General features: G+C 47.7%; 1 protein-coding gene across 4 annotated transcripts in view; it reads right to left on the minus strand.

Annotated features, from left to right (window-relative positions):
• ERG (ETS transcription factor ERG) overlaps window positions 1-26924 on the minus strand; it is a 314770-nt gene that overhangs the window by 42009 nt on the left and 245837 nt on the right. For 3 of the 4 annotated variants that reach the window (XM_070796912.1, XM_070796899.1, XM_019964238.2), the window contains one exon: window positions 9067-9218. In XM_070796912.1, coding sequence (XP_070653013.1) covers window positions 9067-9218 — 152 coding nt within the window. Of the gene's footprint in view, window positions 1-9066; window positions 9241-26924 lie in introns of those variants that run through there. The other variant, XM_070796921.1, reaches the window with a different exon arrangement.

The raw sequence follows: 26924 nt of genomic DNA on the forward strand, positions 1-26924 counted from the left end.
GACTTTCTAAGAAACCAGACTAGCAAAGACTCACACTGGCATATGCCTTCTGTCTGCACTGAGTTGTTTGCTAACATAACTCCCTCTGTCCATAGAGGATGTCACAAGGAAGGTGCTCATGTCTGAGTTGCTGCTGCTGAGTCACTTCAGTCGTGTCCGACTCTGTGTGACCCTATAGACGGCAGCCCACCAGGATGCCCTGTCCCTGGGATTCTCCAGGCAAGAACACTGGAGTGGGTTGCCATTTCCTTCTCCAATGCATGAAAGTGAAAAGTGAAAGTGAAGTCACTCAGTCATGTCCGACCCTCAGTGACCCCATGGACTGCAGCTTTCCAGGCTCCTCCATCCATGGGATTTTCCAGGCAAGAGTACTGGAGTGGGGTGCCATTGCCTTCTCCCATGTCTGAGTTAAGCCCAAATATAATGTCCAGAGATTCTGCTTTTAGGATTCTGCACCAGGAAAAACATTCCCTTCCCTGTGAAATTTATTTCTGATAAAAGATATTATTTCCCCTATGGATCTTTTTTGTTGGCCACCAGGAAGCTCAATGCTATTCTAGAAACTAAGCCACAGCATCTTGGCCAAACTTGTAGCCAAAAGAGCTACATCTTTAAATCCCTCTGTCGTGGGATTCTCCAGGCCAAAAAATGGAGTAGGTCACCATTTCCTTCCTCCTCCAGGAGATCTTCCTGACCCAGGGACTGAACCCAAGTCTTCTGCATTGGCAGGTGGATTCTCTATCAAACTGAGCCGCCTGAGAAGCCCAACTGCCTTAGTATCAGTCCCCAGTTTCTAACTGATCAGTAGTTTGGCTCACGTGATGATCAGTAGTTTGGTCTGCAAGGCATGTCAAATCCTTCATGGAATTAAACACTATATCTAGTATACACATGCATTATAGACTATAATACAAAAACACATAAATTGTGATGTAGGGATTGCTAAGACGTCGTCAGAGAAGCAATGAAGGTGCCTGAAGATCCAGGATGGTTTCTTAGAGAGGGTGGATTTCAAAGGTGCCTTGGAAAGCGAGAAGGACTTGTTAGCAGGGGAGCAGGAGGACATTCCATTGGAGGGAACCGCCTGGGAGAGGACACAGATGACAACGCAGCACAGGAGTAGAAAGATACGACTGGGGGAAGGGCTAGGGCGGAGGGAAACGGTGGAGGTGGCGGGGCTTCGGAAAGCGCATCACGAGGGGACAAAGGAAGCTGTTCCTCACGGTCATGCTTACGGTCATCTTGTTCCCCAGCTATTTGGAAACACGTGTCTGAATCACTCATCTGAGCTCTTAATCATGCTCTCCCCTCCACGAATGACTTAACCTCATGCGGCCGGGTCTTATCTGCTTCTCACAGGCTTCGGTCATTTCCTCTGTGACTAGTACAAGAATAACAAGTACTCGGTGGATGCCTCACACGCTGAGTAGAAGTCACCCGGCAAGGAGGGCCTGAGCACGGCACGATGGGAGAAGCTCCAGCCACGTGTGTCTGGGGACCAGGGACTGGGGGTTTTAAATCTCCTAAGAGCTTTTATTCTTGGTGGCTGGAATATTCCACGTGCTCAGTGAATGAATAAATGAATGAGTACAGAGAGCGAACTTTGTTAAAAGGTGCATAACTCAGCTCCGTGCTCTGTGATGACCTACAGGTGTGGGATGGGGTGGGGTGGGGTGGTGGGGAGGCTCAGGAGGGGGGGGAATATATGTATACATACAGCTGATTCATACTGTTGTAGAGCAAAAGCTGACACAGTAATGTTACGCAATTATACTCCAATTAAAAATGAAATTTAAAAAGCAAACAGGGGAAACAAAGACCAATGTGGCAACTATTTCCCTCTGAGACTTCTGACCCCCATGAGCATTTGTGCTCAAGGTGAATATTTAGACAATGAAAACAGAAGTGTTTGAAAAGCCCCAGGCTTCAGCACCCATTTTGGGGACTAAAAACAACAACAAAAAAAAGGAGGAAATCTTCTCAAAATGATGTAAGCTGCTGAAACCAGAGGTTCTGTTGCATTTTGCAACTTTGAAGAAAAGTGGGTAAAGACCGTGCCTTCCTCTTTGCCAGCCCTCTTGCTTAGCACGTCGCCAAGGACGCTGTCAAAACCTAAACCGTGACCGCGGGAGGCCACTCGGCACACGCAAGGACAGTATCCTGATGCTGAGGCTTCATCAGACAGCACGGAACCTATGTTCCCCAGAGCACACCAGTTCCACTGTGCGAGAGAACCCATTGCTTTTGAACATCCATCTGTGGTCACAGCCTCGGTGCAGCAGAACCGGAAACACCCAGGAGCCAAGATTCCCGGGCTGTCCCCGAGCTGTCGATGCTGTCGATGGGAACACAGTAAAGCACAGGCAAGTACCGCACTTGATCTGACTGGTCTGAATGGAGCTCGGGGCTGTCACCAACGAACAGGGCTGCGGGGCTTCTTCCTCAGCTCTCACATCGCACTCTGTGCCTTGAGTGGCCCTGGATTTCCCAGTGAACGCCTTCACCCAAGACCTTTACAGAATTTATCATGTCAACCAATGACACGGGCCAACCACCACTCCCAAAACACATCTGAAGGGAAAAGCTTTAGGACAATTCTTTCTTTTGCCAACTCCCTTTCCCAAATGATGTCTTTATTTAAAAAAAAATGAAAGTGTATTAAAGCAAAATTATTTGTGTGTATACGTGTTCACTTACTCAGTCACGTCCAACTCTTTGCAACTCCATGAACTGTAGCCCACCAGGCTCCTCTGTCCATGGAATTCTCCAGGGAAGAGTACTGGAGTGGATTGCCATTTCATATTCCAGGGGATCTCTCCAAACCAGGGATTGAACCTGTGTCTCTTGCATTGGCAGGTGGATTCTTTACCACTACGCCACCTGGGAAGCTCAAAATTTATTTAGTATCTTCTATATAGTCTAGAACTCCTCAAACCCTATAATGCATGAAAATCACCCCCAAAAATGTGCTAACAATGTAGAATCCTCCACTCCATACCTGGATTCAGAAAATTTGGAGGTGGGCACTTTTACATCCTAAGTCTCCCAGATGACCCTGATGCAGGTGGTTCTGATCATACTTGGAGAAACATCTCCCAGTCAACCTCCAAATTAAGCTGAGCCAACAAGAGCCATTGAACTGGGTCCCCTGTCTGGGGCTCATCTTGTTAAGAGTGACACCACTGAATGATACTTTGACCTGCAACCATGAACATAAGAAACAGTCCAACCCTGTGAGATGCAGACCTAGATATACAGCTATTCACACCAAATAAGACAGATAATAGGTAGACAGATGATGGATAGACAGATGGAAAGATAGATACCAATGACAGAGGGAGAGATGATAGATAAATGAGAGGCAGGTAGGTAGATAAATACAGAGCTGGAAAGATAGATACAGATGATAGGTGATAAATGAGAGGTAGATAGACAACAGATTCATAGACAGACAGATGGAAACATAGATGATACGTGACAGTTATATACAGATGGTAGACAGAGCACATGTGATGTATTGTCTAATCTCTACACCTTGAGAAGGAGAAGCATAGCCAGTGGCGTTTCCAGGACAACAGGTGGAAGTCAGGGCTTCCAAGGGTATCTGGTGGCCTTACTGGCTGAGTGCTTTCATGTGACTTCCCTGTTACCTTCCGATGACAAACGAAGAGACACATTTTTCTCTAGACTCAAAATTAAGAGCTGGGCCATCTTTCCCACATGTTTTCTTTTAATCCTGGCGACACTGGGGCATGTATTGATTAAGGCATCGCCTTCACACAGCCTGCTGACACCTTGGACCCACTGTTTGCAACTGTGCAGGATATAAAGTTTGCGTTAATATATACATATGTGCTAAGTCGCTTCAATCGTGTCTGACTCTTTGCAACCCCATGCACTAAAGCCCCCAGGCTCCTCTGCCCATGGGATTCTCCAGTCAAGAATACTGGAGTGGGTTGCCAGTTCCTTCTCCAAATATATACATCGACATACAAACCTCACCCCTGGTTTCACTGCCTGTTAAGTTCTTACTTTAGCCCATGTTCTCTATCCATTTACTTTGAAAACAAATTCTGTCTTTTTGTTTTTACTTATATTTGTGTGATCTTTCTTAAATCCATTCTGAAAGAAGGAGTATAAATATATTCAGTGAAAGTATTTTTATTCATTAGGGATATCTGACGAGTTTTTATAAAGCTCCTGAGTTAGACGTGTGTGTGTGTGTGTGTGTGCGTGCACCCATGCACACATGTGCATGCACATGTGTGCTGAGTTGCTTCAGTCGTGTCCGACTCTGTGCAACCTTACAGATGCAGCCTGCCAGGCTACTCTGTCCTTGGGATTCTCCAGACAAGAATACTAGAGTGGGTTTCCATGCCCTCCTCCAAGGGATCTTCCCGACCCGGGGATGGAACCCAGGTCTCTTACATCTAACCTGCATTGGCAGGTGGGTTCTTCACCCCCAGAGCCAGCTGGGAAGCCTGAGTTAGAGACAGTGAGTCTCAAAACCAGGGACGTCTAGAAGTGAGGAATCCAGGCCAGGAGTCCAGAAGACCGTGTCTTTTTCTGTGTCTTCTGTCTACACACCTATCCTCTTGGTCAGTGTTTCTCAGGACCATTTTCAGGTCTAGGACATGAATGTCAGTATGTAGCTGGTTGCTACTGCAAGTGCTTAGGAATAAATAATGGATTTGGGGGGTGGGGTTGTCTTTCTGATTTGCATTTAGAAGGGCCAATGAATGTGCTTAAATAGTAGGAACTACATGAATCAGTCGTAACCAGGTTTGGAGAATTCTACCTAAGTATGCAGAGCTCTCTACACCCAAAAGGTGTCCTAGCGAGGGGCCTGGATCGCAGAGCTGGGGCCGAAGGCATGGAGGGGTCAGCGATTCAGCCATGCCCAGGTCCTGCTGTCTTTACACTGGGGGATTTTCTGGATTGTGCAATACAGCTGTGTGTCTGTGTGTTCATCTGTGTGTCTGCGTGTGAGCACACATACCTGAGGCTTGACCAATAACTGCAAGACTCACAACTTGCAAAAGCAGCCGCAGTGAGCTCTCTTACAAACCCGATTAACTGAATAACTGTCCTCGCCTTGGCGTGAAGCAACCAAAGGAGGGGACAGCTGAAAGAGGGCTTCCTTCAGGGGATGAAACAGCCTTTACACAAAAGCTTGATATGAGCCAATCTGTGCAACCAGGCTTCCAGCCAAATGGCTGGCAGTTAATGAGCACCGAGACAGCACTACACAGAGACAGCACTTAGCCAGCAAAGGTCCATCCAGTCAAGGCTATGGCTTGTCCAGTAGTCAGGTATGGATGTGAGAGATGGACCATAAAGAAGGCTGAGCACCGAAGGACTGATGTTTTCGAACTGTGGAGCTGGAGAAGACTCTTGAGAGTCACTTGGACCGCAAGGAGAACAAACCAGTCCATCCTAAAGGAAATCAACTCTGAATACTCATTGGAAGGACTGATGCTGAAGCTGAAGCTCCAGTACTCCGGCCACCTGATGCAAAGAGCCGACTCACTAGAAAAGACCCTGATTCTGGGAAAGATTGAAGGCAGGAGGAGAAGGGGACGACAGAGGATGAGATAAATAGCATCACTGACTCAATGGATATAAATATGAGCAAACTCCAGGAGATAGTGAAGGACAGGGAAGCCTGGCAGGCCACGGTCCACGGGGTTGCAAAGAGCTGGACTTAGCAACTAAACAACTGCACAAATCACAAAGCGTGGTCACAGGGAGGTGGACACGACTTAGTGACTGAACAACAACTGCACAAATCACAAAGGGTGGATGTCCTGACTTGTTTAAATTGCTTCTTTGCCTCTTTCCCATGAAAATGGCTCTCTTGTTTTCTAAAAAAGATTTGACATAGGAAGCTACTCTGGTCCTACTAGAAATGATATTGACAACATCAAAGCCTGCTGCTGGCGTGACAGAAATAGGGCCCCGTCAGACGAAAGGATGTCATGGCACCAGGCTTAGCTCCCGGGTCTGTGATTCCATGTGGATCTCAGATAAGTGCCTTTAATGTAAGCCCTTCCTCAGAGCGAGCCTCTCATCTTAGAGAACTAAAGGCTCTGTTTCATGTAAACTGAGGAAATCCCATTCTCAAGGAGAAAGGCAAAGTGTGAGACGGGCTTGGGCAGACATCCTCTGGGTTTCATCTCATCCCGTTCCGCCCCAGCCAGCGTCCAAGCCAACAGCACCCCTGCCCGACCCGCCCTCCTCAGGCACACATCTGCTCCCAACCCCTTTAGGTACCACGCGTCCAGGACGCGCCCCTTGGACATTCGCCTTTCCATACTTTTTTCCCACTCAACCGGAAATGCCTCCGGTTCTAAGTCACAACAAGAAGTGATGGTTCTCAGGAGTGTAGCTTAGTTGCCATGACCAAACCAAATGCATGCCTTCGGCGTAAACGTCTACTTCCTTTCCGGAAACATCAAAAGCAGCTTTGTCCTTCCCATAAGGCACACGCGAGACTCACTCCACTGTCCCCTGTGAAAGCCTTATGTGTGCTTCAGGAGCAGGGATGGATGAGCCCTTCATACCGCACTGCTTCCAACTAGCTTCCTAAAGTTTCCTGAAAGCTGCGCAGTGACCATTCTGAAGAGAAGCCCAGTCCGTGAGCCCAAACCGGGTGTTTTGCACTCTGAACTTTCTTGCTTGGAAGGTGGTAGAAACAGAAGTCCGCTGGAGGCGGTCTGGTGCAGACTAAGGCCTGGGGATGGGAAGCGTGCCATGGACGGGATTTGATCTCATTTGTCCTCAAACCTCACAGAGGTGAACTCCCAGGTGGCATTAATGGTAAAGAACCCACCTGCCAAGGCAGAAGACATGACACGTGGATTCGATCCCTGGGTCAGGAAGATCCGCTGGAGAAGGAAATGGCAACCCACTCCAGTGTTCTTGCCTGGAGAAATCCCATGGACAGAAGAGCCTGACAGGCTACAGTCCTTGGGGGTCACAAAGAATCCAACACGACTAAGTGACTAACCCTTTCACTTTCAAACTGGCAGTGGAGACGGTCCCCTTGACCTCTTCTGGCTCCTGACCCAGCTGCCAGAAGAGAATTATCAGCTAGAAGGACTGGTCTTAACTCTGGAGGGAAATTGTACAACTGCTGCACTATACGGAGCAGGAGAACGATGCTTGTAGCACAAGGGGGTCCCTGGGGCCCTGTTAGTACTTCCCACTCAGTGGTCCAGAATGATGGAGAGCTCAAGCAACCCAGTAAATACAAGATCATGGAAGGACTAATATCCTATAGATGTCGAGATTCAGGTCACCCTACCAGAGACACAGGGCTTCCCTGGTGGCCCAGTGGTAAACAACACCTGCAATGCGGGGGACACAGGAGACTCGGTTCAATCCCTGGGTGGGCAAGATCCCCTGGAGGAGGGCATGACAACCCACTCCAGTTATTCCTGCCTGGAGAACCCCATGGACAGAGGAGCCTGACGGGCTATAGTCCACAGGGTCGCAAAGAGTCAGACATGACTAAAGTGACTGAGCATGCACACACCACCTCCGGGGCAAGGGAGAATTAAGTCTGCACCGGTTTCACCCATTCTCAACTCTTACGACTCCAGCAATAAGCAGAGTCCTGGGCAGGACCACCTGGGGGTCAGGCACCCTTTCGTCCATTCTTCCCTCAGTTAACATTCACGGAGAACCTAAGGGACATCAGGCACTGGACTTGGCCATGGAGGCAGGGCCTTTGTGGGTCTTACACTCGACTGAGGGAGGAAGATGAGAAGAGGACTTTCACATAAAAGCCCACTGCAGTGACAGAGGAGAATAAAAGCAACAAAAGGAAGGCAGGCAGGCAGGGGTTAGGGTCACTGGGTGGAGGAGCTGAGGGGCACCTCTGGACGGGGTGGCTAGAGAACCCGGAGGAACGACAGAACTCCCTGGAACCAAGGGTTTCAGGCTAAAGTGACAGCAAGTTCAGTCCCAGAAGCAGAGGGTGAGGGGCCCAGATGGCCACAGGGGGTGATGGAGGGAGCCCCCAGGGGCTACAGAAAGGAGCTTGAGAATGAAGGATTCGGGGTGACTTGTCTGAGTTCTAACTTACGCTTAGTTGCTAAGATGTATCCAACTCTGTGCCACCCTGTGGAGCCCGCCAGTCTCTTCTATCCAGGGAAATTCCCAGGCAAGAACACTGGAGGGGGCTGCCATTTCCTTCTCCAGGGGATCTTCCCACCCCAGGGACTGAACTCACATCTCCTGCACTGGCCCGTGGGGTTCTTTACAAGTGTGACACCTGGGAAGTTCTCACTCGCCTCTTACTAACTGCAGGCCGACCTCTCCGAGCATCACTGTCCTCATCAGGGCACTCGTGACGAACCACGCTACGTATTGCTTGAGAGTTCATGACACCAAAAATTCAGTGTATGTGCATTGCTCACTGAATACCTCAGTCAGGACCCACCGGTGGTCACCATTGCTATTGCTGTGGTGGGTATTTTTGGTTTTATGTAGCACACTTCCTCTGAGGAGTTTTAAGGCATCCTTCCGATTACTTTTAGTTTTGCTAAATAAATAAATCCCTGGCATGGTTCTCAAATCCAGAGTTACTGTTTTGGATTATGTTTAGAATTCCTTCTGGAAAAGAATGACTCAGGCTCTCAGAGTCTCTTTCATAAGCCAGTGAGGGCTGGAATTTCAAGTTTTGACAACCAACAATACAGGCCTCCCAATTTTTAATTATGCTAGGTAAGAAAAAAATGTAAATCCTACCTTCTATTATAAGAAGCACTTCATAAAAGGAAGGATATTTAACACCAAATAAGCTCAGAGAAAAGGCAAGTCCTCCTGGGAAAGGTCACTCGGCATGGATTCTCTCTCACACACACGCACATGTGCACACACGCGCGCACACACACACGCGTGTGCACACATAGCGGTGAGCACTTCACCACGGTGGACCAGTATCTGCTGGTCCATCCGCAACCGTTACTGTAGGCAGCTGAGGGTGACCAATGCCAAGGGCAGGAAGAGAGAGTTGAGCGGAGCCCGAGGAAGGCCCGGGCCGCTGACCAAGCCTCTGACCTGCAGGGACGATGACACGGCGCTCGTTGGTGGTCATGTTTGGGGGTGGCATGTGCTTCTCCTCCATGTAGCTGCTGTAGTTCATCCCGACAGTGTCCGGGCTGCCCACCATCTTCCCACCTTTGGCCATGCTGCACTCATCAGGGGAGTTCCTGGAGGAGAAGAAGACACAGCCTTCCATTACTGTGGTCCCCCAGAACCTGCCTCCCTGCCTTTCCATGGTGCACAGAGAGGAGCCAGGATGGGCAAGGTGGAGGGGAAGGAATGGGTTGGAGGAGGAGACTGAAAAGACAAATGCAGTCATCTGTGATGTGCTGAATGACCGTGCCTCCTCCAGATTCACATACTGAAGCCCCAGTCCCAGCATGAAGGCATGTGGAGGTGGGGCCTTTGGGAGAGAAGAAAGTTCACATGAGGTCATGAGGCTGAGGCCCTTATGATGGGATTAGTGCCCTTTTAAGAAGAGGAAGAGACCAGACTCCTCTCTTTCTCTCTCTCTGCCACTGAGTTTACAGTGAGAAGGTAGTCATCCTCCAGCCAAGGACAGAGGTCTCACCCAACACCAACCACCCTCCTCCCCAGCACCTTGATCTTGGACTTCAATCTCGAGAACCATGAGAAAAGAAGTCCGGTTGTTTAAGACCCCTGGCCCATGGCATCTTGCGACAGGTGGACTATGAGACTAAGACAGTGCCCATGCTCGCTGGAAGCAGAGCACAGGCATATGGGAACCAGTGCTACCACCTGGTTCCTATCCCTCCAGCCAGCTCCTTCTGCAGCTGTCGGGTAAAAGCCCCTGGTTCCTATTCCTCCAGCCAGCTCCTTCTGCAGCTGTCGTGTGAAAGCCCCATGTGTCTGGTTCCTATCCCTCCAGCCAGCTCCTTCTGCAGCTGTCGGTTAAAAGCCCCATCTGTGCCAGCTGATTGGAAACGTGCGCAGGAACACTGGAAGGGTACTTGTTCTCCCTGAAAACAGGCCACGCACACAGACGGTGAGAGGTGACACTCGGCCAGGTTTATTCTAGAGTGACATGCCTCTTCAAACCTCAGAAGGAAACCTTTGTGTTCACTTTCAAATCCCTGCAGCCGATTGTTAGACATGGAATTTGAAGGCTGCCAGTGCTCCTTGCAGAAGGCAATGGCACCCCACTCCAGTACTCTTGCCTGGAAAATCCCATGGATGGAGGAGCCTGGTGGGTTGCAGTCCATGAGGTCACTAAGAGTCAGACACGACTGAGCAATTTCACTTTCACTTTTCACTTTCATGCATTGGAGAAGGAAATGGTAACCCACTCCAGTGTTCTTGCCTGGAGAATCCCAGGGACGGGGGAGCCTGGTGGGAGGCTGTCTATGGGGTTGCACAGAGCTGGACATGACTGAAGTGACGTAGCAGCAGTGCTCCTGGCTTAGGTGTGGGCAGGAAGGGCAGAAAGGGGAGCAGGAATGGCCCTGCAGGAAGCAGCAGGACAGGGGACCCCAGCAGCCTTGGAGGACTGGGATCAGGGAGTGAAGCCAGCTGTGTGCCAGGGGTCAGCTGCTGGGCATTGGGGAACAGCTCAGAGGGTTGCTGTTAGTAAAGGCAGCCATGGACCCTTGGATAAAGACAAACTTACCTTTCTGGAAAAAGAGAAGAAAAAAAGAATACATGTTTCTTAATGTAAGATCTAAAAGTGACTGGATGTGATGAGATTGCTATTGTTCAGTTGCCAAGTCGTGTCCAACTCTCTGTGACCCTATGGACTGAAGAATGCCAGGCTTCCCTATCCCTCACCACCTCCCGGAGTTTGCCCAAGTTCGTGTCCATTGAATCGGTGATGCCATTCAACCTTTTTATCCTCTGTCACCCTCTTCTCCTTCCGCCCTCCATCATTCCCATATGTAACAGGTAAACTCCAAACAGAAAACTCTGGTTTAACCAGGGAACAGAAGAACGTGTCAATGCCTTCTTAGATGGTTAAGTCAGAGATCACTAACACAAGATCCCTGTAGCTGAAGGATCCTGAGAGTTGAGTTATGTCATCTAAGGCAGATTTCTGAAAATGTCCTCGTGAGCGTTACCCAACACAGGGTTTTTTGTACTCTTGGCAATCTATACAATCTACTGGATTTTAGACTTCCATCCCAATGTCTGAGGCCCTGATGGTTGTGGGCTCCACCCTAGTGGGTCTTCCTTTGTCTCCATACCATGTCAGCTGGAACTCTGCAGCCAGTCTGCAGAATCTTGGAACTAGAGGCCTGGCATGGATGCGGCCTTCAAGCCTAAGGAGCTATCAAAGCAGAAGGGCACTCTCTGGGTGGGGCAGGACTGAGATGCAATGGAGAAAGTCATTCTGGACCCAAGAGTTGTGGCAGGAGAGTGGACAGGAAGGACGGACCATAGGCCCTGGAAAGAGTTCATTCAGCATCTGGGTACTTTGAAACTACAGATTCATTCTCAGCATCCTTTGTACAGGTGCTGATGGAGGGAGCTCAGGGCTAACGATGAGGATGGAGCAGGTACGTCTGTGGATGGAGGTCATAGCTGGGGTCGCCCGGACTGAGCCCATACCGTGGGCCGGGAAATACATAACCCTGCTTCATGGCATCCGCACAGCTGTACTAACATGAAGGAAATTCAAAAATAATAGCGGTCAGAGTTCCCATGGTGTGAACCCTCTATATTTCTGACGCTGCCTACACATGCATTATTTCCTCTTGATGCTATTTTTCCTGGCTTCCAACATTTATCTCTAAAAGACCCATCCTAATATCAAAACATTGAATGTCTTCACTTGAGACTTAAGTTTCCTATCCCCTTGGAAAATTCCATCCATTGAGTAGAGTGTGTGTGTTTTGGTCTATTCGTCTCAAGGAGAGAAGTTACTAGGGAAGAGAGTTAAAGGAGTTTGGTTCTTTAGGAAAAAAGACTTTAGATGCTACGTAGGTGATGACTGTCACTCTAGGATAAGTGCTGTTCAGATGCAGTCATTCACTCCTCATTTAGAGCATTTTTTTATTGAGTACTTGCTGTATACCAGGCACTACAAAATTCTTTCTTCTCCAGCAAGGCAGTTAGCCATTTAAAAAGTGAAAGGCCAAGGAGATGTACAGAATTACAGGAAGAAGGGTCACTGGGGATTATGGACCCTTCAGACGAACTCTGTCATTTTCTTACAACCCTACTGTTCAATTTCCATCTCTGAGGACTAAGCTCTAGGAACAGATCACGTCAGCTTTCCCATGGCATTAAAAGAGATCCCTCATCAAATCCGGAGATATGATGAGCTATTAAACTGCGTTCTGTGTATTCCAATACACACTGCTGCTGCTGCTAAGTCACTTCAGTCGTGTCCGACTCTGTGTGACCCCATAGATGGCAGCCCACCAGGCCCCCCCATCCCTGGGATTCTCCAGGCAACAACACTGGAGTGGGTTGCCATTACCTTCTCCAATGCAGGAAAGTGAAAAGTGAAAGTGAAGTTGCCCAGTCATGTCTGACCCTCAGTGACCCCGTGGACTGCAGCCCACCAGGCCCCCCCGTCCCTGGGATTCTCCATGCAACAACACTGGAGTGGGTTGCCATTTCCTTCTCCAACCAATACACATTAGGGCAGACAAATACTGTTTGACTCCACTTATATGAGACACCGAAAATAGTCAAGTCCATAGAGCCAGAAGGTACGATGATAGATGCCAGGGGTGCAGGGTGAGGGGGAAGGAGAGTTAGTGTTTAGTGGGGACAGAGTTTCAGTTTAGGAAAGTGAACGACTCGGGAGACGGATGACAGTGAGAGATGGACAACAATGTGACTGTACTTAGTGCCACTAAGTACACTAAGAACTATCCAGTTAGAAGTGGTTAAAATAGTACGCTTTATATTATGTGATTTTTACCACAATAAAAATCATTAAAAAATAAAAATAAATTGCATTTTATTGGAATTTTATAAAAATATGTGTACGTATTTAAAACAGGCATAATCTTCAACCAGGTTAGTTTATGTCTTCATCTTATAACCAGAAGACATAATTCACTTTATTAAGCTTTTCCAGCCAGCTTTCAACATTAGGGGAAAAAAAGCAACATGACATGCTATTTTCAAAAGCTGTACATTCAGGACATTTTTTTAAATATTTTTTTTCCCCACTGTATTTTGTTTTAGCTTCAGAGGAAGACAGAAGGGGACCATGTTTATGTTCATTTCAAATAGTTTCTGTAATAACTCTAAGGGAACTCCAACCTCAGTGTGGGAAGAGGGTCACCCCAATAGGGCCACTGACATACAGAACTCAAGCCGGGTGTTCAAGTAACACTGATTAAAGGGGCCTCGGCTGTTCTAGTCTCATTGTTCAGCCTTTTCCCCTTAACTATTCTCTTGGAAATTTTAATAGCAAAGTAGTAGCACGTATACACGTCATCATGTTCTGAGAGCTTAACTGTTATCAGTCCTCACAACAGCCTGGAATCAGCTCCATTTCTCAGAGGTGCAGACTGAGAACACAAAAGAGAAGGGGCTTGCTCCGGGTCTGAGTCGGGAGGAGGCAGAACCGAGGCTTGAAGCTGGGCAGCTTCTACTCACTGTCTACGCTTCCAGATGGCCCCCCTCAGTAAAAATAAGATGGCTGGGAAGACAGCCTCTCAAGCGGTGAAACTGATCTTCATTTCAGAAAGGCATCAAGAAGGCCCAGCCCCCACGTTACTCTGGTTTAAGCTCTGTGCTGCAGTACATGGACAGTGTCCAGTCTAGACCACCATCCTTGACCCCCTTCTCTTCATTCCCAGCACAGCAGCTGCGTGACGCAACCAGAACACGTCTAAACAGACGGAAGTTAAAAAGGGAGGGGGGCTTCCCTGGCAGTGCAGGGGATGAGAATCTGCCTGCCAACACAGGGGACACAGCTTTGATCCCTGGGTCGGGAAGATCCCATATGCTGCGGAACAACTCAACCCGCGTGCCACAACTACTGAGCCCGTGCTCTACAGCCTGGGAGCCACAAGTGCTCGAGCCTTGCTCTGCAACATAGAGGCTATGCTCTGCAACAGAGAAGGCGTCACAATGAGAAAGAAGCCCGAGAACCACTAGGAAGCACAGTCCCACTGGCCGCAACGAGAGAAAAGCCTGCACAGCAGTGAAGACCCAGCACAGCCAAAAATAAAACAAATAATAACTAAATAATTTTTTTTTAAAAGAGAGATGGAATTCCCGAAGATTTCGTTTTTTCAGGGACGTGTTTTGTTTTTTTTTTTTATTAAGAAAAATACATCTTATTGTGGTTCAGAAAATTGTATACTGAAAATTCTCCCAATAAATGCATTTTCAGTCTTTGCCCAGCTGTGATAAGAAAAGATCCACATGGAAACCTGTCCACGCTTACTGTGCTTAATAAGCTCCACCTTCAGTGTGCATTCTTAGAAGACACAGGAAGAAACTTCCCACAAACAGCTTAGTATTCCATCTGCACTGAGCCTAAAACAGAGGATCCCAAGTTTTCTACTCTAACATGGTAAGGATTTGGGCATTCTTGCTCTGAAACGCACAAAGCAAAGAGCATCCCTTTAAATATGATATTCTTAATATTCATCTATGTGCTCTTTAACAGTCCCTATGAAAGCTTTAAGGCATTTTTTAGATGCTTTCTAAATGGGTAATCAACTGGTGAATATGAAATTTCTGTCTTATTATTTTAGGCATGAATTTCTTAATTGCAAATAAGCATGGTTCAAGATATTTCTCTCAAAGACTCTATCTTTCAAGGGCATGGAAAAGCTATTATGCAAGTCAAACCACAATGAGGTATCACCTCACACCTGTCAAGATGGCTATGATAAAGACAAAAAGCAAAACTTACGGCAACCCACTCCAGTACTCTTGCCTGGAAAATCCCATGGACAGAGGAGCCTAGTAGGCTGCAGTCCATGGGGTCGCAAAGAGTCGGACATGACTGAGTGACTTCACTTTCACTTTTCACTTTCCTGCATTGGAGAAGGAAATGGCAACCCACTCCAGTGTTCTTGCCTGGAGAATCCCAGGGATGGGGGAGCCTGGTGGGCTGCCGTCTATGGGGTCGCACAGAGTCAGACATGACTGAAGTAATTAAGCAGCAGCAACAAGTGCTGGAGAGGATGCGGAGAAACTGCCACCCTTGCATACTCTTGGTGGGAATGCAGAAGGGTACAGCTGCCCTGGAAAATAGTATGGTGATCCCTTGAAACATTTTTTAAAAAGAACAATCATATGAGCCAACAATCCCACTTATGCATATCTATCGAAAAGAATTAAAAGAATTAAAATCAGGATCTCCAAGAGATATGAGCACTTCCATGTTCACTATATACTATTCACAATAGCCAGGATGGACCTAAATGTCCATGGATGGAGAATAGATAAAGAAAATGGGGTACATGCATGCAACAGAATACTATTCTCCTTAAAAATAAAGAAATCAGACATACATTACAGCATGGATGAATCTTGAAGACATTATATTAATACTAAGTGGAAAAAGTCAGTCACAGAAACACAAATACTGCATGATTCCCCCTATATAAGCTATTTTTAAAAGTCAGATTCAGAAAAAGAGTGAAGTGTTGGCTGCCAGCAGCCAGAGGAGGGAACAAATGGGGAGTTATTAATCAGTAAGCATAACGTTGCAGTCAAGTAGAATGAGAAAGCTCTGGATACCTGCTGTACAACCTTGTACCTCTGCTCAACAGTAATGGACACTTAAGAATTTGTTTACAGACATCCCTGGCAATCCAGTGGTTAAGACTTCACCTTCCCATACAGGGTCCAATCCCTGGTCAGGGAACGAAGATCCCACATGCTTTGTGGTCAAAAAACCAAAACAGAAAACAGAAACAGCACTAAAGGCAGGCTTAAAAATTGGCCACATTAAAAAATATTAAAAAAAATTTTTCTGTTTAAAAGCCGGATCTCATGTTAACTATTCTTACCACAATAAAATACAATAAAAAAATTATTGTGTCTGAACCATTTTCTCAAGTTCACATTTTCAGGTCTGAGTTCTATTTATAACCACAACCCCAAACAATACGCAGCAGCAGGGAGAGGAGACACGAGGCAGGAATACAGCTGGTCGCCCCCACTCACAGCAGGAGAAATCCCACATTGTCTTGGGGTCATCCTGACAGGGGGGAGGCAGGTTCAGACTGAAGAGTTCCAGGAAGGCACTGGACAACATCTGGAGGGCAAAAAGTTGGGTGTATCACTCCCCCAAGTCCCTTAAAACTTCCTTGAGGCCAATTTTAGGAGTTTCATCTCTATAGCAATCTCACAGACTTCCACGTCACTTGTGCATAACTGTGGCCACTCCGGAAGTCACAGTGTTAGTGACTCCGTCGTGTCCGACTCTTTGCAACCCCATGGACTGTAGCCCACCAGGCTCCTCCATCCATGGGATTCTCCAGACAAGAATACCGGAGTGGGTTGCCATTCCCTTCTCCAGGGGATCTTCCTGACCCAGGGATCAAACCCAGGTCTCCTGCATTGCAGGCAGATTCCTTACCATCTGAGCTACCAGGGAAGCTTACTCTAGGAAATACAGAAATAATGTAGAAAGATCCTTCAACCTTCATGATGAATAAGATGGAATGTTGGTGCCTGTCCTCTGATAACTAAGAACACATGGCTGGATAACGTGGCCTGAGTCTCAATTAAGGTGAGTTGAGATCATGAGCACTGACTTCTCAAAACATGCTAGTACTATGAATTAATGGTGAAAGAACATAGCAAAGAATATCAAATAAACTGGAAAGTTTACTCAATTTAAATTAAGCTGAAACTCAGACACGCTGAAAAACCAGATTGGGTTCTTGAAGTTCCAATACTTTGGCCACTTGATGCAAAGAGCTGACTCACTGGAAAAGACCCTGATGCTGGGAAAGATTGAGGGCAAGAGGAGAAGTGGGCAACAGAGGATAAGATGGTTGGATGGCATCACCGACTCAATGGACATGAGTTTGGGTAAGCTCTGGGAGTTGGTAATGGACAGGGAGGCCTGGCGTGCTACAGTCCACAGGGTTGCAAAGAGTCGGACACGACTTAGTGACTGAAAAATAACAATATGGTTCTGATGAGTAGTCAAGAGGGACGCTTCAGAAGTTACTCGGAAGAACAAGCGTTTAGCTTCTATTAACATTTTTCTGAGGAGAAGATTCCATTATTTTCATCTGCAACTCCAGAGTGATATTTATGTGTATGTGCGGTGCTTCTTAATATATTTTATTTCCCTGCTCTTCCTCAAACTATGTGCCACTTGAGGTAGATTGCAAAAATGCGCACAAGACAAAAATAACATAAATGATCAAAGGAATGGAAGTGAATGTTATATAAGGGCAGAAAAGCAATTAATCAAGAGATAAAATCAGCGCATTGAGAAAGCTTACTATTTATAGTTGCTCAAGGTAGAACATCAATTTATCTCTGAACTTTCTACTCGCCAAAGCAAAAAAGGAAGTATATCCTGTGACCATTCAAGATGTCAAAAAAAATACCCACGGACCAAGTTATTCAGCAGAAGAGAAGCTTTTCCTGAGCTGAACCTTGAGAGAAGTTTCTCTTGTGGCTTCTCCTTCAGAGACCTGGGTGGTGCAGCAGGCAGAATCCTTCCCACCACCCGCCAGCAGACCTGAGAACACCCCACATGCACAGCAGGTGCTCGGAGCACTCAGCTCTCAGCCGCCGCAGGTGCAGGAACCCCGGGACTGTGTGTCCTCAGCCAGGGCTCCACACTTCCTGTCTCTTGACATTGTTTTTGTTATAATTTACTTGTGTCCTTTTTATTGGAGTAATAGTTAGATACATGCACTCCTATGTTCACTGTAGCACTATTTACAATAGCCAGGACATGGAAGCAGCCTAAATGTCCATCAACAGAAGAAGAGATAAAGAAGATGTGGTACATATGTATAAATGCACAATGGACTATTGCTCAGGCATTAATCGGGAACAAAATTGTGCCATTTGCAGACATGGCTGGACCTAGAGACTGTCAGACAGGGTGAAGTTTAAGTCAGAAATAGAAAAACAGATATTGTATACTAGTGCACATATGTGGAATCTAGAAAAATGGTACAGATGAACCTATTGACATTGTTTTGGAAAGAATCAGGAAAATGAGTGCAAAAATATAAGAAATGGATGATTAAACAATGACAAGATCTTGAGAGATGGAATGTTATATACATATAGTCCAGTTTCCACAATCTTCTAATTTCTATTTTTATTTTTAAATTTTTTATTATTTATTTATGGCTGCACTGGGTCTTTGCTGCAAGCGGAAGCTGCTCCCCAGACGTGGTGTGCAGGCTCCTCCCTGCAGTGCTTCTCTTCTTGCAGAGCACAAGCTCTGGAGTGAGCGCTTCTATCTTTGCAGTGTACGGGCTTAGTTGTCCAGCAGCATGTGGAATTTTCCCAGACTAGGGATCAAACCCATATCACCTGCATCAGCAGGCAGATTCCTAACCACTGGACCACCAGCGAAGTCCTAACTTATATGTTTTAAAACCAAATTTGCCTCTGGGAAATTGATCTAATGCATGGTGGGCGAACAAACATTGATAGATCTTATCTGGTTCATTTATCCCGTACTGGACTGCTTACTCATGCTAGAGATGGCTCCAAACTCTTATGTATTCTTATTATAGCAAATTCAGGGGTGAGACATTCCAAATGGCACCTAACACACAACAAATGGTATGTGTTAGCTGTTGCTATTTATCTCACCCACAAGGTCAAACACCAATAAGCAGCAGCAACGATACAGGTGATGTGCAGAGACTCGGGGTACAGGTTGTGTCTAAGGTCATGTTACCATCAGTGGAGGGGCTGGGATTTGAACTTAAGACAGTTAGGGACCTGAGTCCAAGCACTTGACCACCACGCTATAGGACCTCCCCTGGTAACTCCACACGAGCGGTCTCTTTCCCAGACATAACACATTATGGGATGGACCCTCAGAAGACTCAGCTTCATCACTGGTCGGTACTTTCTGAAGAAAATCCTGAAGCCAGTCAAGGAGAAGGCGATGAGAGCTGAACAGGGGCAGCCCCATGCAGATGAAGGCAGAGCCTCCCGGGAGACACTAAGTATGGCAAGGCTTATTTGGACAGAGATAGGAAATGTGATGTCTGGTTCATAAAAAAAAAGTTGACCTTCCCGATTTACAGTGGAATGTCATTTGTTCCTCCCCCAAACCTCCTAGAGGTGCTCAGCAGGGTGCAAGCTCTGCAGAGATGGATGGTGAACATTCCTGAGTGTGAGGCAGTCAGATGAGAAGTTTCTGGGCTCAGAAAGCAGAGCGGGAAGGACTGTGACCCAGATCGTGGGTCTAAGCAGACAGACCTGAGGGCCAGGGCAGAAACTGGACCATTCGGGAAGCAGGCAATGTTGCTGTTTAAGAAAAAGTGGACGGGGAAGGGACTTCTCTGGGCCCAGTGGCCGGGCCTCCACATTCCCAATGCAGGGGGCCCAGGTTCCATCCCGAGTCAGGGAACTAGAGCCCATATGCTTCAACTAAGAGTTTGCATGCTGCAATTAAAGATCCCGCATGTTAAAATGAAGACTCCATGCAGCCAAATAAATAAACAAATAAAATAATATTTTCTAAAAAAGATGAAAAGGAACCCAATTCAAGAAAAAACTTTTTTTTTTTAGCTGTTTCCATACATAACCTCTTCTTTTTGAAAAGGGGTTTCATGCCTTCCCAGGTGGTGCTGGTGGTAAAGGACCCGCCTCTCAAGGCAGGAAACGTAAGAGACACACGTTTGATCCCTGGGTTGGGAAGATGCCCTGGAGGGAGGCATGGCAACCCACTTCAGTATTCTTGCCTGGAGACCCTCATGGACAGAGGCGGCTGGTGCGCTACAGCTCATGGGGTCACAAAGAATAGGACACAACTGAGTGACTTAGCACGCACGCACATCATGCCTATAAGAATGTACCGAGAAATTAAAATTAAGAGCTTTGGTTTTTTGAAACACAAAATAAAACTTGGCATCTGACATTGGTTTTCTTGAATCAGAACCTACTTACACTCGGGCAGATTCCATCACAGAAAGAGCCCTCAGTGAAACTGCACAGATGCTGTTCTTCTTGCTGAGTATGAGGGGACCTATGCAAGAAGGTCCCTGAACACAGCCCCAAGCCACAGACTCAAGCTCACCAGCCACGTTAAAACTGGGGTCCACCCTCACGTCATAACGCTGAGTGGAGGCCCCTCAGGCTTGAGAAAGCCCCTGTGGTAGGTCGAAATTGAAGCTGGGCAATGGATATAACTTCTTCCAGTGGGTGGAGGCAAACCCGTCAACCTTCTCAAAATCTACCCGTTTTCCAGGGCCCACCCCGCTTCCTGTTCTGGAGTTTGTCTTGCACTTGGAGACGGCTGTTCTCTGCCTTGCTTGCTCTCCACCACATCCTGGTAGAATACTTTTGTTCACATCTAAAATGCAAATTTTAAAAAAATCTTTTATTGGAGTATAGTTGATGTACAATATACTGTGTTAGTTTCAGGAGTATAGAAAAGTGAATCAGTTATACATACACATATAACCACTCTTTTTTAGATTCTATTCCCACACTGGTTATTACAGAGTATTGAGTAAAGTTTCTTGTATTATACAGTAGGTCCTTGTTATTTACCTATTTTATATACAGTAGATGGGGAAAAAGCGGAAACAATGACAGATTTTATTTTCATGGGTTCCAAAATCACTATAGATGGTGACTGCAGCCATGAAATTAAAAGACACTCAGTCCTTGAAAGAAAAGCTATGACAAACCTCGACAGTGTATTATAAACCAGGGCCTTCACTTTGCCAACAGTCTGTATTGTTAAAGCTACGGTTTTGCCAATAGTTATGTATGGTTGTGAGAGTTGGACCATAAAGAAGGCTGAGTGCCAAAGAATTGATGCTTTCAAACTGTGGTGCTGGAGAAGACTCTTGAGAGTCCCTTGGACAGCCAGGAGATCAAACCAGCCAATCCTACAGGAAGTCAGCCCTGAACATTCATTGGAAGGACTGATGCTGAAGCTGAAGCTCCAATGCTTTGGCCAGCTGATGCAAAGAGCTGACTTACTGGAAAGGATCTCGATGCTGGGGAAAATTGAAGGCAAAAGGAGATGGTGGCAGCTGAGGATGAGATGGCTAGATAGCATCACCAACTCAACGGACATGAGTTTGAGCAAACTCCCGGAGATAGTGAAGGACAGGGAAGGCTGGCGTGCTGCCGTCCATGGCATCGCAGAGAGTTGGACAAGACTTAATGACTGAACAGTAAGAACATTCCATTGTTTGTATGTATGTGTATACATATAATACATATGTGTGTGTGTGTGTGTATATATATATATATATATATATGTATGTATATTCTTTATCCCTTCATCCATTTAACAAACATTTATAGAGAAAGTCTCTATACCAGGCACTGTCCCAGGTGCTGGGGATACAGCCGTGCCCCTGTTTCCATGGTGCCCACGTCCGAGGGGTGAAGCCCCTCTCCCCAGCTCCCCATACTCTGCCCTTGAAGCCCACGGTCCACTCCCCCTCCGACCCTTCTGTGGGTGAGCAGGCAAACGTTTACTGGCAAAGCAGTCTTCAGCTCATCCCACAGTTCATCCGAAGGGCGCTGTCTTCCCGAGTGTCCTTCTGGGTTCACGAGGTGATTTCATGTTAAGCACTTGATGAGGGAACTCCCTGGGAGGGCCTCACAGGTCTCCTTGGGCCACTCCAGGAGTCCGAAGAGGCCAACCCCACGAGAGGGCCCTAACGATGCTGGCCTGGGCGTTCATCCCAGGCAGCCTCAAACCTGAGTCGGAACCAACCCCCTCCTCTGGCGATTCTCCTCCTAAGAATTCGAAAAGCACAGACTTAGTCCTAATCGACCCAACGAGCTCCTAATCGGGTTATGCGCCATGAATGGAGGTAGTCACCACAAAAGGTATTTTTAGGACCCCAGACAAGGAGGAGATTGTCTGGAGCGCTCTGGGGTAATTTGTGGGTCTGTTTTATTTCTGACTCAGAGGCAGTGGAAAAGCTGCTTCAGAGAGCCCGCGGCCGAGCGGCGGGTGGAGCTCAGCAGTGATTCATGGAGCGCTCGGGGCTCAGACTGAAACTGGAGATGTTTGTCTTCACAGCTGGGTGTTATTTTTACTCTTACTAAATATTCTCTTACACCTGGAACGTCAGCCTCTTCCCACCAGACCCGTTCCCCTTCTCCGAAGCAGTTGAAGACAAAGTTAATTAAAGAGTCACCACCAACAGTTAGCTCTTTGTCCCCAAAAGGGGGTTGACGTTTCCCTGAGAAGGTTTCATGATTTCAGGCTGTGTTTCTTTTAGCAGCTGAAAATGGGGATTGGCAAGACAACGTCACACTCGGATCTTGAAAACTGGGGAGGAAATGCAGCTTTGACGAATTCATCCTTTGGAACCACGATGTTCTGTAGAATGAGATCCTTCTCTGCAGAGAGTTTACCTGACGAAGAGGTGGCATCCTTTCCATCTCCCGAGTTTCGTTTTTCTTGAGACACTTCCAGAGAGCAAAGAATGAAGGCAGATAGCCGTGATGGTGCTTCAGTGTTTCATTTTCCTAACAGGCTATGTAAATCCTGGTTAGCCAAGATGATTTTCCTTTACAGGAGAGAAAATGCCAAGCATTTCCCCTTGTCCCTGATGGAAGCATCCACAGAGACCTGATGGGACTCGTTCACATCACAGGGAAGAGCATGGCTCTTCCACAAAGTGGCACCCATCCGTCCGATATCCCGAGAGACGGCAAAGACGGTCCTGAGTGACACCAAGAGGAGAAATGAGGAACGGAGCAGAACGGAGCAGGAACCAGGATGTAACCTCTCCCTCACTAACTTTTCCCCAAACGAAGCCCTCTCAATCCATGCCTCAGCCCCGCGGCCCAGTGAACTGACGTCTGTGAAGACCCAAGGTCCCTCGTAAGCAGGACAAGCTATTCCTACCCGACTTCACTAGCACAGTTGGGAAAAACACTCATTTTCCAGTCTCCGACACTGAGCTGCCCACGGCTTGGAAGGTTTGCAAGGCGGTCGAGCTTAACTAGGAGACATCTTTCATGCCAATCGGATTCAGAACCCTGAGGCAGAGAGCAACCAATGTCATCAGAACTGCAAATTTCACTATCCTAAAAGAGGACATAAAATCTTCGAGAAAATGTCAGAAAACATACATGGAGTCAAATCTCCATGTGTCAAAGCAGAAAGATGTGAGATAGACCAGTCCCGGGGAGCCACTTTCAAAGGTCAAATATTGAATGTTTCACATAAAATGAGAAAACCTGATGTTAAAAGACCTTTAGCCAAGATCTTGTTCTGTAGGCAGGGGTTGGGCAAAGCACCTCTTCCCACACAATGACATGTAGGGAATTTGAACAGTCACCATCGTAAAACTGAGAGTTTTTTATTTTTAATTTCAGCCCACTGAGCCTGCTGGGCTCAGACAGCAGGTCTCCTCATCATGCTAATATTTTTTAAAATGTGGTTCTGTTTGGAATCACCTCATGAAGGTACCATAAAGAAAGCAGAGTGCCAAAGAATTGATGCTTTTGAACTGTGGTGCTGGAGAAGACTCTTGAGAGTTCCTTGAACAGCAAGGAGATCAAACCAATCAATCCTAGAAGAAATCAACCCTGAATATTCATTGGAAGGACTGATGCTGAAGCTGAAGCTCCAAAACTTTGGCCACCTTGATGCAAAGAGCCAGCTCATTGGGGAAGACTCTGATGCTGGGATAGACTGAAGGCAGGAAGAGAAGGGGATGACAGAGTATGAGATGGTTGGATGGTATCATCTACTCAATGGAGAAGAGTTTGAGCAAACCCCGGGAGATAGTGAAGGACAAGGAAGCCTGTTGTGCTATGGTCCATGGGGTTGCAGAGTCAGACATGACTGAGTGACCGACACATTCGCTTTTCACTTCCCGGTGTCTGGGCTGATACTCAGAGGGGCCGAGGCTCAGTTCTCAGGAGGATTTCCAGCTTTGGCTTGTCCACCCCTCATTCCAGGGTGCGGTCCCCAAACCTGGGGCTCAGCCTCAATTCCTTCTTCGTCCCTCCTTGTGGGCGTGCTTAGTTGCTCAGTTGTGTCTGATTCTCTGTGACCCCATGGACTGTAGCCCACCAGACTCCTTCTCTCCACGGGACTCTCCAGGTAAGAATACTAGAGTGGGTTGCCATTTCCTTCCCCAGAGGATCTTCCCGACTCAGGGATTGAACCTACATTTCCTGTGTCTCCTGCATTGCAGGTGGATTCTTTATCCACGGAGCCATCAGGGAAATCCTTCTTACCTACCAGCAAAACGTATCAGTTCTACCTTCTGCATATGTCCAGGATGTAACCACTTCTCCCACCCCTGCATTGCTACCACCCTCATGCAGGTCTCACTGTCTCTTACCTGAATTCCTGCAGGGGCCTCCTAGTGGGTTTCAGCTTTAACACAGGAGCCAAGGACATCCTGCTTAATTTGAGAGCCATCATGTCCTCCTTTGATAACAGCCCCCAGGAGCCTCCTAGCTCACTCAGAGTGAAGATCAAAGTCCCTCACTGGCCCCGTAATCACTCCATCTCAACCCCTATTACTCTTCCCCTTAGTCACTAAACATCAGCCTCAGTTGTCCCCCAACACTTCAGACTGACCTCAGGACCTTTGCACTTACCACTCCTTTTACTTGCAAAGTTCTTCTGCTGGTTAACCGTAAGACCTACCCCCTCACTGACTTTGGGACTTTACTCAATTGTCATGTTCTTAGAGGTGATGTTTTCAGGCTGTCCTTTGTAGAACTACCACTCCTGGTTCCCTTTATTTTTTTTTTCCTTAGCATTTACTATGATCTAACCTGCTAGCCTTTAGTAAGCTATCCGGCTCAATGGCTGTCTTTCCCATTAGAAAGTGAACTTAGAGAGGCAATATTTTCATGTATGCTTCATGACTGCATGGCAAGTACCTGTAACAGCGACTGCACACAGTAGGTGCTCAATAAAGACTTGGGAAAAGGAACGACTGCAGGCATAGCTGGGATGTCTGGGACCAAGATGGACCAATCAGGAAGCCCCCTTTTCTGTCACCTTAATCACACTCCTGCACCATGCTTTTTAAATACCACATCAAAAGCATCCTGCCGTCTGACCCTAAGCTAGAGTTCTTCACAACACACAGTGAATCTGTCTCCCAGACCACAGAGAAAGGCAAGGCTCAGTCCCTCACCACAAAGACTCAGGCAGACAAAAGCTACTGCAGTGGGAGGTTGGTGGTGGGGGGTTCCCCTTCCATCCAGGCAGACTTCCTGGGCGCAAACCCTCCTCTGCACATCCCTTCTCCCGGCTCTCCACTCTCAGACCACTTCTATTCAGCTCCAGGGATTCTCTGTTTTCATCTCCCTGGAACCTGCAGTAGGGCTAGACCAGTGAGCACCAGAATCCCTGGTGAGGAGGGGGACTTGCTGAAACCTGGAGGGCGAGGCCCCGGCCCCAGAGTTTCTGCTTCAGCCGGTCTGGGCGGGGCTGAGAAGCCACATCACTAACAAGCTCCCAGGTGGTGCTGAGGCTCTCAGGGCACCTGCTTTGAGAACCAGGACAGCTGGGGACGCTCCCCCTGTCCGCACTCGCCCAACAGACTCAAACAATAAGTTAATGGCTCCAGGCGGCCTGGGCTCTGGGCTGGGAGCCGGACTCACGGCGCGGCACACAGAGCCCTTCCGCTCCAGCTGCAGTGAGCCTCCAGGTGGGCAGCATGGAGGAGGCATCCTTGCCTGTGGAAGGATGAAGGACGCTCAGTGCAACCTGGACATGCAACCAGCAGAGTGTCCAAAACAGGGATGCTGAGCCAGAGTCAAGCAGCCTGCTTTGCACACAATACTGCCCACCTGTAAGGGAAGGCGATCCCCCTGTGCACCGCATGTGCTGGCGCGTGTCTTTCTTGACCTGTCCTGCAGGTCTACAGTGGCGTGTGGCTTAGGAACCACACACAGAGTTAAGGCCATCAGCTGGGAGCTCGCCGGAGGCTGGGCGGCCCTGAAGCCCCAGCAGGGCCTCTGTGTGCACCAGCTGTGCTAGGTGGGCTGTGCTCACATGTCTCCACTGTGCAGACATCTGAGGGTTTCTCGTATGTGAGGCTGGAGTGAAGAAGGGGGAAGGCATGGTGGCCAGGGACCACTGAGAAGCGATGTCCTGTGTCTACACGGTGTGCGGGGAGGCTCGTGTCTGCAAGAATTGTGTGATCTGGTGCTGCCGCTGCCAAGCTAAACCCACAATTACATCCCTGTTGGCTCAAGGTGCCTTTCTCTCCTGTTTTCCTTTTATTATTTTTTATAGGGCTCCTTTAGAATGGAAGCAGATCTCACTTCACCGCTTGTATTTCACTTCAGGAGCCTGTGGGCGCGTTGGGGCTGAGGTTTTGTAGAATTTCATCACTTGCCTGGGAAACTCAGTCCCTCCCTTCTCCAGCCTTAGCCTTTCCCTCTGAGGGTGACGGATGGATAGGAATCGAGAAGACCATTCCCAGGGCTCATGTGTGCATGCTGCGTGCATGCTCAGTTGCGTTCGACTCTTTGGCGATGCCGGGGACTGGAGCCCACCTGGCTCCTCTGTCCATGGGATTTTGCAGGCAATAATGGAGTGGGTTGTCATTTCCTCCTCCAGGGGATCTTCCTGATGCAGGGATCGAACCTGCATCTCCTGAGTCTTCCGTATTGCAGATGGATATCTTGCCACTGAGCCACTGGGGAAGCACACTCCATTCTCAGGGACTGGACTCTAAAGCAGTAGGAGTGGGGTGGTATTCTGGCATCACCCAGCCTACAGAGGGATCTCCTCCCCCCGGGGGATGTTTGCAAAA

The sequence above is a fragment of the Bos indicus genome, chromosome 1 (assembly GCF_029378745.1).
Source record: "Bos indicus isolate NIAB-ARS_2022 breed Sahiwal x Tharparkar chromosome 1, NIAB-ARS_B.indTharparkar_mat_pri_1.0, whole genome shotgun sequence".
Taxonomy (NCBI): Eukaryota; Metazoa; Chordata; class Mammalia; order Artiodactyla; family Bovidae; genus Bos; species Bos indicus.